The sequence below is a fragment of the Mesoplodon densirostris genome, chromosome 6 (genome assembly GCF_025265405.1).
Source record: "Mesoplodon densirostris isolate mMesDen1 chromosome 6, mMesDen1 primary haplotype, whole genome shotgun sequence".
NCBI lineage: Eukaryota > Metazoa > Chordata > Mammalia > Artiodactyla > Ziphiidae > Mesoplodon > Mesoplodon densirostris.
The window spans coordinates 38,230,916-38,243,118 of NC_082666.1; the positions used below are offsets into that span (position 1 = coordinate 38,230,916).

Here is a 12,203-nt window from a genome sequence, read left to right on the forward strand (position 1 = left end):
GTAGAACAATTTCTTCTTCTTAGTCATTTTCTCTGAGATTTGTTGCCTGTCTCATGTGGCCATGTCATAGATTACAACTTTAGTTTGCTAATTAAGCACCATCAGAAAGGTCTCCACCCCTAATACACTGAAGCAAAACCACAAAGTTGGCCTTACACAGTGACCTTAACCTTCTAGTAGTACTATTGGTTCTTCATACATAAAAATGACCTTTCTCTTGTCTTACATCCCTGCCTGACATTCTACCCTCTAGTCAAAATGTGCATCCTTTTAGAGGGCCTGATCTCATTTTAATATAAATAAAGTAATCTGATTAAATTTATTTAAAAGTCTTTAGGTATATTTAAATAGAACACTTATTTAAATAAAGATATACTTAATATTCTTGTGAGTGAAGGATTTTAGTTTTGCAATTTGCAGATTTTCTTTTATAAGCTCACCATCCTGGAATCCTGATAGAGATTCAAGGACTTAGTATTCCCTACTATACCATCTTCTCTCTGTATGGTGATCTAATAATCCAAAGAATTCTCTTTAAACACTTCCCTGCCGCATTCAGTTTTCCTATCCCTTCTTACTTACTCTCAAAATATGTTTTCATTTAACAAACTATTCTATCTCATCAGCCCCTTATTTGCTCCACAGTCCAGCACTTCTGCTTCCTTTGCTTTAATCAGTGTTTGCTCTTGGGAATTGAGGTGGCTGGAATGGATAGGGCTGTTTGTCAGGCATTTTGGGCATAATACACAGGCACTTTGAGGCATGATTTGCTCTGCACATGAAAAGGAAGTAAGTTCTAACTATAGTCACATGGACACTGTTTGCTTTCTGGATTCATAAGATTTTCCAGGCTCATTTTTATGGTTTTGACAGGTTCCTAATGGTGTTTTGACCAACGTACCCAGAACCTACCCTCTTGTGTGTCATGTAATTATTAAAATAAGTAGCATTCACTAAAGGTATCTATAATATATGATGACAGTATGTTAAATCTTTGCCTTCTTTTGCCAAGCTGACCGTTATGATATCATGAGTATTAGTTAATTAGACGCAGTGACCTTTGTTTGGTATTTATTTCTGACCTATTTTTGTGTGTTGTATGTTGTAATCTGTAGCATGCTTTTATATCTATAAACTTGTGAATGCTTAAAAAAGAACAATGCTGATTTCCAACTTACCTAATTAATACAGTTATAAGAAGAGGTGACATGGAAATACAAGGAAACTGTTGGTGGGTCTCTTCGGCTTAAAATTTGGTATATAAAATATTTAGTGTGCATTCTGTTTTTTTCATAGATTTTTCAGCATTTAATATATCATTATATTGTCTGGCATCCATTGTATCTGACAGGAAGTCAGCTGTTAATAAGTATTATTGTTCACTTGATGTCAGGGGTCTGCAAACTATGGTCCACAGGCCTAATCTGGCCTACTGTGTGTTTTTATGTGGTCTGTGTACTAAGAATGTTTTTTACACTTTTAAAAGGTTGGAAAATATCAAAAGAAGGTATGTGGTGACACATGACAATTATATGAAATTCAAATGTAAAATTTTGTTGGACCATGACAATGCCCATTGAATGTGACAGCTTTTGTTCTACAATGGCAGAGTTGAGTAGTTGCACCACAGACAGCCTTACCTGAAATATTTACTATGTACTGTATGTTCCTTTATGGAATAAGTCTGTCAGTCCCTGCTGTAAGTGGTAATTCATTTCCTTTCCTTGCCGCTTTAGAGATTTTCTCTTTGTCTTTCAGCACTTTGACTATGCTATAATGTGCCTAGGTGTGGATCTTTCTGTGTTACATTTTTTTTGGCCATGCCCCGCAGTTTGTGGGACCTTAGTTCCCTGACCAGGGATTGAACTTGCGCCCTCAGCAATGAATGCTCAGAGTCCTAACCACTGGACTGACAGGGAATTCCCTTTTTGTGTTACTTTTACTTGGGGTTTGTTTGGCTTCCGGGGTCTGTAGATTAATATTTTTTATCAAATTTGGGAAGTTTTTGGCCATTATATTTTTTAATATTTTAGCTCCCGTTTCTCTCCTTCTCTTTTGGGACTCTCATTATACTTCATAATGTTTCACAGGTCTTGGAAGCAAAGTTCTTCCCCCACCCCCCGAAAATTACTGTCAGACTTTTGACTTTTGATATGACAGGAGGTCAAAACAAATTCTGTCCTAATAAAGCTGGACAAAACAGTCAAACACAACCATTTCAGTGCTCTGGAATTCAAAGGCACACAACAAACTGAGAAGCATTTATTTATTAAGCTACTGAACTTCAGGCAAGAATAGTGAGTTTGCAGTTCTGAGCTATATCCTTTTGCTGTAATTGTAACTGTGAGTATAACAGTTTCTGAGTCCTGTGAATCCTTTTAGCAAATCTCTGAAATCCATTCTATCGTTGGTGGACATTTGGGTTTACTGTGTTTGCCTATTACAAATACTGCTTTTGTGATATTTCTTGTATATGTCTTATCAGTTAAGGTGTAAACATTTTTTCTTGTTTCTTGTAATACATACCTAGGAGAAAAATTTCAGGGTTTTGTTCAATTTAGGTATATACTGCCAAAAGTTTTCCGGAGTGGTTGAATCAATTTACCCTCCAACAAGCCAGGCTCTACATCTTCACCCACAGTTGGTATTTCATTTTAGTCATTCTGATGGGTACAGTGTGGCCTTAATTTGCATCCTCCTAATGATCAATGAAGTTAACCTCCTTTATGTATATTTATTTGCCATGTGAATATCTGATCATATTTCTTTTCTTTCCTTGGATTGCCTTTTCACTCTCTTAATAGTGTCTTTTTATGAACAGTAGTTCATAATCTTTACATAGTTCAGTTAACTGATGTTTTTCTTATGTTTGGTTGCTTTCTTAAAATCTTGCTAAAGACACTTTCTTCTTCCCCAGAGCATTATTGGTTTATTTTACACACACAGATCTACCATATATCTAGAAAAAAATCACTGTATTTTATAGTGGTCAAGATTCATTTTGGTTCATATTAATATATAGTTGAACCAGCATCATTTATTTAAAAAAATCTTTCTTTCCCCACTCTATGTGTCAACTTTGTCATAAAGCAGGCAGTCATATTCATATGGATTTGTTTCTAGGTTTTGTATTCTATTTGTGTGTGTATCCTGTGTTAATACTATGCTGTGTTGATTTCCATAGCAATATCTTGATATCTTATATAACTTTCATAACTTGGTTCTTCTTCCTCAAGATTGCCTTGGCTGTTGTAGGCCTTTTCTATATCCATATACATTTTGTAGTCAGCTCTTTAATATTCACAAAATAACTTGCTGGGAATTTTGTTTGTGATTGCATTACTACAGATTAATTGAGGGAGAACTGACATCTTTATATTATTGAGTCTTCTAATCTACATGGTATATTCTCCTTTTATCCAGTCTTTAAAACTTTCTCTGAATAATGTTTTACATTTCTCAGTGCATGAATTTTTCACGAGATTTATTCCTAGGTATTTGGGTTTTGATGCTATAGTAAATAATGTAGTTTTAAAGGTTAATTTTCTAATTGTTGATGGTACATAAAACAATTTGTTTTTGTGTCCTGACCTTGTGTTTAGTAATTTTGCTAGATTTACTTATTAATCCTTATAGTCTATCTGTAGGGTTTTCTACACATTCATATCTTTTGTGAATAATGACAGTTTTTAACTCATTCCAATCCTTTTTATTTTTATTTCTTTTTCTTTCTTTGTTGTATTGATCATGACATCCAGTGTAAGGTTGAATAGAAGCAGTCATAGTGGGTTTCCTTATCTCATAACTGATATGATATTCTAAAATTCACCACTAAGTATGACATTTGCTGTAGATTGTTTTTATAGACACTCGTTATCAGAGAAAGGAAGTTCCCTTCTGTTCCTGTTTTGCTTATTGTTAAAATGAATGGGTGTTAACTTTTATCAGATGAAGTTTCTGCATATAACCAGATAATTAGATTTTCCCCTTTATTCTGGTAATGTGGTCAGTTATATTGATTTTTGAATATTAAGCCACCCTTGTATTCTTGTAGTAAATTCCACTTAGTTATGAGAAATATATAATTTTAAAAACTATCACTGGATATGATTTACTAGTATTTTGTTCGTGTCTTTGCAATTATGGGCACAGTAGAGATTGGAGTGTAATTTGCTTTTCTTGTAATGTCCTCATCATGTTTTTTTAAAATTATTTTTTGCTTTATAACAAATTTAATCAGTTATACATATACATATGTTCCCATATCCCCTCCCTTTTGCGTCTCCCTCCCACCCTCCCTATCCCACCCCTCCAGGCGGTCACAAAGCATTTAGTTCATTCTTTTTTCTAATATTTCTTATAACTTCTTTGAATCACGGATTATTGGAAGTGTATTGTCTAATTTCTAAACATTTGGGATTTTTCTAGCTTGCATTATTAGAGAACATATTGTGATGAATTGTTTCGATTCTTTGAAATTTGTTGAAGTTTGCTTTATATTCTAGTATATGGTTAATTCTGATAAATGTTCCATGTGATCTGAAGAGAGCAAGTATTTTGTGGTTGGAATAGTGTTTTATATGTGTTAACTATTTTGAGTTAATTATGTTTGATGCCTTTTATATAATCACTGAAGTTTTTGTCTACCTGTTCTGCCATCTGTTGAGAGAGATGTGTTTCTCTTCTACCTCCATTATTGTTGTGAAACTAAATTATGTATTTTTTAAACAATATAATACATTGTTATATTTTATTCAGTCAGTATTCAGTTAGATTTACCCTGATATATTTCCATTCTGGTGCTCTTCTTCCTCTTTCTATATTATCTTCTAATCAGTTCTTGAAGACTTGCCTTACTTGTTTTGTTTTGCTTTGTTCGGTGCTGGTCCTTGTGTAACACATTGTTTTTAATGCACGTGGCATACTCTTGAATCTTTTGGAGGACACTTATACTTGTTTTAAAGCTTTCTTCTGTTTCCTACCATGATTTGGTTATTTGGCAGTGAGGTAGATTATCTTTTCCTTTCTATGTTCTTTTTTGTGCTTTCCAGTGGTTTTTCTCAAATTCTTTTGTTGAATTTTATACATATTTGTATTTACAAATGAGGGGGTAGGTCAGGGATTGTGAAAACAAACGTCTTCTGGGGCTACGCAAGTGTAGTAAATGTGAGAAGTGGGGGTGAGAATGGGTTGGTGTTATCGGTGGAATACATGCTCTTTCTACTGCAGCAGCCACTATCTACTTAGCCAGTCGGTGACATGGCAGTTCAGGCCCCATGTTTTGAAATCTTCTGACTTCCTATGAAATGCTAGAAAATCATATGGAGTTTGGTGAAATTTCCTGAAATCTACACATGACAGCCAGCTCACTTTGGAAAATATGAGTCAGAAAGCATATCATGTTACCAATTTGCCACCCATGGTCTAGACACCTCAGGTAGCTTATAGAGTGTCATTCTCCAGCCCAGGTGGAAATCCCTGTTCTGTAGTACCAAATGCAAGCACTGCTTGTAGGAGCTCTGGAAGTCTGGGTGCTCTGGGATTTCCTCTATAGTACTGAAGTAGTTTCTCAAATGATTGGAAGGCTTTGTGGCACTCTTGGCAGCCATAAGTGACCTGGGAAACTATAAGTTTTGAATCCCACCCCCAATTCAGTTCTGCACGTATCCCACTTAGAAGCCCCACTTCAGAGCACTATGCTTGTGATTGTTATCTTGGGGACAAATATAGAGGTCAGCAGCTTTGAGAGCAAGATACCAGGGGCTTACTTTGTAACCTTTTAATGACCTATTCAGTTATGGATGTTCTTCCTCCTCCTCCAGTTCTGTTTTTTTTTTTTTTTTCCCTTGGATTCTGAAAAATTTACTTCAAAGATCTTTTTCACCTGAACATGTGACTGTCTTCTTCAACTTGTTTAGGGTTCATTGTCAGCATTTTCCCATCTGCTCTATATCATCCAGAAGTGTTGCACTATTCTTCCAAGTAAATAGTGAATGCTATAAATTAGTTTCATGTTTTTTCAGTCATATCAGTGATACTTTAGGTAGAAGTGGAGAAGAACAGCTGTATGTATGTGTATGTTTGAATGTAATATATATATACACACACAGATATTTATTAGCTTCATTGTACTGGAAGTCAATTCAGTTCTCAGAAGTTTCTAAATTTTTTTTTTAAGTGATAAGCAAATGCCATTGTATTTTATGTTTACTGTATTCCTTCTCAAGAAAAAAGGTAATATCTTTCTTGAAGTTTTTTGTATAGAAAGATATTTAAAATGAAAGCTTTGATATTATCTGAGATATTTAGTATACTTTTTATCATTAGGTTTACTTTATTATGGTAACAGTTATTGTGTTTTGTAGTAAAATTATTTATATACTTTATTTTAAATTTTTTTGAATTTATCATAAGTTTGGAATGTTGTTCTTTTCAGCTGCTTTATTTTGTGAAGGTTAGTCCTTAGCTTTGTAAAAAAAAATTTATTGACTTGTTTTGTTTTACTTGTTTAATAAAACTTTACTATTTCTTTGTCTTTTTTTTAAATAGGAAAAAGTAGGAAAGTTTTTTAAAAACACAGATTGAAAAATTTTAGAGGAACTTCCTGCATCATGGCTCTATTACCCAGAAACAGTCTGTCGTACTGCCAGAAATTCCATTAGATCTTTATTTTAATGTGCAGTTCAGTAAATCCAAGTTCTGTCATTCATACATGGCTATGGTTTTGCCAAATTAAAGAGGTTATCTGTTATTCCTAGATTACATCACCTTCATAAGTGAATGCATGTTTGGGTCATGTTGAGTGTAGAATTGTTTTAGGGGAGGTCAGAGGTCTGGAGGGTGAGGATGAAGCTGGGGACAGCAGAGGAGAAGCATTGCTGCCCCTTTGACAGAATGAAGACAGCTCTGAAGTTATTGGTGTAGTGTTCACCAGCACTACCCCAACCCTATTGTTTACCACTGGCAAAAACTGAGGAAATCCATGGGCAAGGGGAGTTTGAAAAATATCTGTAAGCTCTCAGCCTTGGTCTGATAGAGTATAATAGGGAAAAAGTGGGGCTAAGAGACAATGGATAAATAACTGGCACACCCAGGATCAGAGAAACTTTTTTTAAAATATACTGACTCTGGTGTTTTGCTATTGTACCATATTTCGGTAGTACATATGACAAATTATTAAACAGTTCTAATATTGTATTCCTTTTTCTTTAAAGAAAATTTCTGTATCCTGTGAAATTTGTTATTTAGGGAAGATTTTTCTGAAAACTTTGATGATTTTCTGCTTGAGATATTTGGTGGCCTTCATTTACTTTTCTGTTTTTTCAGTACAGAAAGTAGAGTTCAAATGCCACTAGCTTAGATGACAAATTTTTTCTAAACCTTAAAAATTATGTGTTAGGGGATAGATTGGAAGTAATTTTTCTATGGATACATTTTAATTTCATTTTTTGAAGAACCTGTGGAGATAAACTGTCTAAAGTTAGAATACAGTTGCTCTATCCTGCCCCCCTTTTTTATAATTCATAGGACTTCAGGTGCATAGAATTAGATTAATCATAACTCTTTGTTCATGATACATAGATTTCATTATTTCACTCATGGAATTAAACATTCATCCCCCCTTATTTTATGTTTTATCCTTCTTTGTTTTTAAAATTTATTCCTATAACATATTTTTTAAGGATGTTTGGGACACCTGTGAACCCATGCATAACCCAACAACAATTTATTTCTATCTGCGTCCTCTTTTCCTATCTCTTTCCCTGCCTCCCCCACAAAGACAACCACAATTCTGAATTTATTTGTTTATCATTTACTTGATTATTTTCTAGTTCTAGCTCACATTATTATATATATATAAACACACAAAGATATATCTATGTTATTTAATTCTGGCTATTTTTGAACTTCTAAAAAAGGGTATATAACATGTATAATGTTCATGTTGTCTTCTGGGGCTTCAAGCTTTTTTTTCTATTATGTACTTTTAACACAAGTTGTTTTTCTGTTCTCCTGGTAGTGAACATTTGTTTCCAGTTGTTCCATTGTCTATACAGTGCTGCTATAAACATTCTTGTACATGTTCTGGTGTTCACGTGCTTGATTTTCTTTGGTGGTTAAACACTGCTGGATCATAGGTATTCAAAAGTTCAGTTTAACCAGATTTTGCTAAATTGTTTTGCAAAGTGATTATACTAATTTAGATTTCTACCAGCAATGTATAAGAGATCCTGTGGTTCCAAATGCTGTGGTTCAGTTTCTGTCTAAAATTTGGTTTTAGAGTAGTATACTTTTTGCCTTTTAACTGGTGTGTTAAGTCTGTGTGAATTCAGTTACCTCATTATTTTGTTCTGTGTACCACAGTTCTCAGTTGTTGTTTTATTCCTTTTTGCCTTCTTTTGCATTGAATAGTTAGGCTAATTTTTCTCCTATTATGTTAGAAGTATTCTACTCTATTCCTGTCATTTTTGGTTACCATGGCATTACATGCAAACTTATCGAAGTCTAATATTAATATCTTTACTCTCATCTAGGATAATATTAGCATAAATGAGGTAAATGAATTTAACACTTTATAGTCATTTACCTCATTTATGCTAATATTATTAAGTATTTTAATTCTGTATAATTGAAAATAAAACCAACAAGACCCATTATTTTTGTTTTGTAGCATCCCTGTTCATTTATATTTACCATTTTCTTTGCTCTTTATTCTGTTTTGCATCTTGAACCTTAATTACATCTGAATTATTTTCCTTCTCCTGGAAGTATATTTTTTATATTTTATTAATTGGGGTCTATAAGTTAGTAAACTCATTACTGTACGTTAGTAACCTAGTTTTTGCTAGGTCAATAATGTTATATTTGCCTTTGTCCTCAAAGGACATTTTAACTGGGTATAGAATTTTAGGTTGGCATTTGTTTTGTTTTTCTCATTATATTGATGATAGAATAGCATGCTCCTTGTCTGGGTTCAGTTGTTACAATTATGAAACAGTCTAACTGTTGTTCTTTTGAAAGCAATCTGTATTTCTCTGGCTGTTTATAGGAATTTTTCTTTGGTTCTCTATAATTTTAATTGTGAATGTGGATTTCTTTTTATACTGCTTAAAAGTTGTTAGGCTGCTTTAATCTCTGCATTGATGTCTGTCATTGGTTCTAGTACATTCTCAGCCATTGGCTCTTGAAATATTGTCTCTGCCTCATTCTCATTACTGGACAAGTTTAATTGTCAGACTTTCTTATGGGACCCTCTGTGTCTCTTACTTTTTCTCTTATATTCTGTGTTTTTGCCTCTCTGTGCTGCATTCTGGATGACTTCTTTTGACCTACTTTTCGGTTCAGTTATTCTCTTTAAGCTGTGTCTAATCTTGTTAAACATATCCATTGAGTTTCTAATTTAAAATTAATGCATTTTTTTCTCTTTTAGAATTTCTTTTTGTTCTTTTAATCTGCTACAAAGTTTCAAGCATTGAGTTTCTAATTTAAAGTTAATGCATTTTTTCTCTTCTAGAATTTCTTTTTGTTCTTTTAATCTGCTACAAAGTTTCAAGTTTATTTTATATATCTTGCAACAAAGTAAACATGCTAATTTTAAAGTCTGTTGAGTAATCCCAAAATGTGAGGTCTTTGAGAGTCTGTTTCTGTTTTGTAGTTTTGTTTGCTTGTTGCTGTTCATGATGTCTTATTTACTTTTGTATCTGATTACCTTTGATTGTGTGCTTGTCATTATATTTGAAAAATACACATACGGTTGATTTGAAGCCTAGGTGATGACCTTTTCAGAAATGATTTTAGATATTTTTCTTCTAGACATCTGGAGGTGCTACCATTCTGGATCACTGTAATCCAAATTTAAGGCTTGAGGTTTCCTGGACTTCCTAGGTGACATGAAGCTGGGCTGCAGGTTCATACCTGAGTTTGTATAGCTGCTTGTAGTACATACTTAAAATTGTAGGTGGTTGAGGGGATAGCCAAGTTAACAGTTTATTTTTGCTACAAATGCTTTTGTAGCAAAAGCAACTGAATGTTGGGCATAACCTTTTTAGGTTACTGCTTTATTTAGATTTCTGCCTCACGATCTTGTTACCTTTTCATAAGTCATTGTTACTTAAATTTTTTTCATTCCAGGGTTTATTTTGTTTACCTAGCCTGCCAATAACAGAGGCAGAAATCATTCCCTTTAATTTGTTTTTGAATTTGTCTTGATGTTTGTTTGCTTTTTGTAGGTTCTGCATGAAACATTTCCTCAACACACATTCCTCATGAATGGTCTCATTCAAGGTGTAAAGGTAAGAACAATTTCTGTGTGGTTCACAGTGAACCAAAGCCAAGAACCCTTAGTAGTTTAACTCTGGAAGTTTAAATGGAACATAGGGAAGTGGTTACCATTAGTAAATTCTATAAATCAAAATTTTAGCTGGATGATCAAAGTCAAAATAAAATATAACCCCAATCCATAAGGCACTGGTAAGAACAGTACTTTATTTTTATTAACATGTACAGAGCAGTATATGAAGGGTATAATTATGTGAACTTTTAATTGCTGTATCAACAGAATAAAATGGGCAAGTATTAATATCTTCTTTTGAGATTGACTTTGAGATGGAAGAAGAGGAGCAATCAGGATTTAGTTGGATGTATAGTCTGTTGGCAAGGCTGGTGTTCTAGCCATAACTTTCCGAGCTCTCAACTACTTGACTTGATTAGCCTTAATTCATTGTTTAAATTTAATGTGATATTTGTCAGAAAAGCTTATAAATAAGGGGTTAAAATATGTTATGTTCCGGTCGCAATTTGTAGTAAAGTATATGGGTATAGCATCTAATTTGCCCTTTTCAACTTAGATAATATCAACCTACATAATTTTACTTTGTGCTGAACAGCACACTTAAAATTATACCCTAGTAATTTGCTGAATTCATAGCTTTGAGCAGCATTAATTGTAATAAATACTATTTATTCCTTGCCTATTTTCAAAAAGCATTTTGAGAATGCTTACAATAATAATATAAGTAAGCCAGGGCAATTTAAACAAAGTAAAACAAAAGTTTTTAATACTCATTGAGAGGAGGAATATTATCAAGAATCTGGTGTGTGTTCATTTAAGCACCAGTTTGTGAGCAGTTTTTAACTACATGATAAAAAGAAAAATGAAATAAATGAGAGAGGGCATTGATTAAAAATACAACATAAGCTTATCCTTACAGTAGATTCTTTTGGAAGTTACCATGGATCTTTTTCTTTTGTCTTGTGGAGCTAATAAAATGTGTTTTAGTCTGGTTCTGCAAAATAAAACCAGTTAGGTCTGCACCCTAAAGCCAAGTGGCATGCTTATTACACTTTCACTTAGAGACATCCACAATATTATTCTAAAAAACCATAGAACAAAAAGTATTTGATTCAAGGGCGTGGACAAGAACTTATTTAACCTTCAATGACTATTGAACTTCAATTTATTGAACTTAAGTAAGGAGTTATATACTTTAATAATTGGCTATTGTTTCTGGAGTGGGGATGTAATAAGAGAACCCAACAGCAAAGCACAGCTCTATTAAGATATCTTAATATGAATATGCACACAGTGGAATGAATATGGCTTTGGATTGCTTTAATTTTAAATCTCTGTCTACATCTTATTAACTGTTGCCTTAGTCATATAATTTAATCTCCCCTTCATTATGAAGTAATGAGAAAGATAAAAAACCTCTAGTAGGGTGATTATGAGGATTAAATGAGCTAGTAGATATAAAGCTATTAACATAGTACATTCATTCACGTGCTAAATACTCAGTAAATGTTGCAAAGAAGAGTACATAAAAAGCAAAAACTATTAGAAGGAAATCTTGGTGACCATTTTTCTTACCAGTTTGGGGAAAGATTTTCTTTTTTCAGAAAAAATTCATAAAGGAAAAAACTGAGTCATTTACATCAATATTTTGACTTTGGTAAGTCAAAGCCACCTTCATCAAACTGAAAATACAAATGACAAAATGTTATTGATAATAAAAGGAGGAATACATAAAAGCACTCTCAAAGTAAAACCGTAGGAAAATGACTGATATCCCAGAAGGGCAAAGAAGGGTGTAACTTGGCAGTTTACAAAAGATGTCAGTGTGAAAATAAGTTTATCACTAATAAGCAGTAAGTCCCAAATTAAATGAGGTAATATTTTTACATACACACTGGAAAAAATTTTAAAC

At 33.3% G+C, this 12,203-nt stretch overlaps 1 protein-coding gene across 2 annotated transcripts in view; it reads left to right on the forward strand.

The window, feature by feature from the left end:
• The window catches only part of MFSD14B (major facilitator superfamily domain containing 14B), a 63,517-nt gene that overhangs the window by 19,271 nt on the left and 32,043 nt on the right, over positions 1-12,203 (forward strand). For both annotated transcript variants that reach the window (XM_060101438.1, XM_060101439.1), the window contains exon 3: positions 10,230-10,292. In XM_060101438.1, coding sequence (XP_059957421.1) covers positions 10,230-10,292 — 63 coding nt within the window. The remainder of the gene's footprint in view (positions 1-10,229; positions 10,293-12,203) is intronic.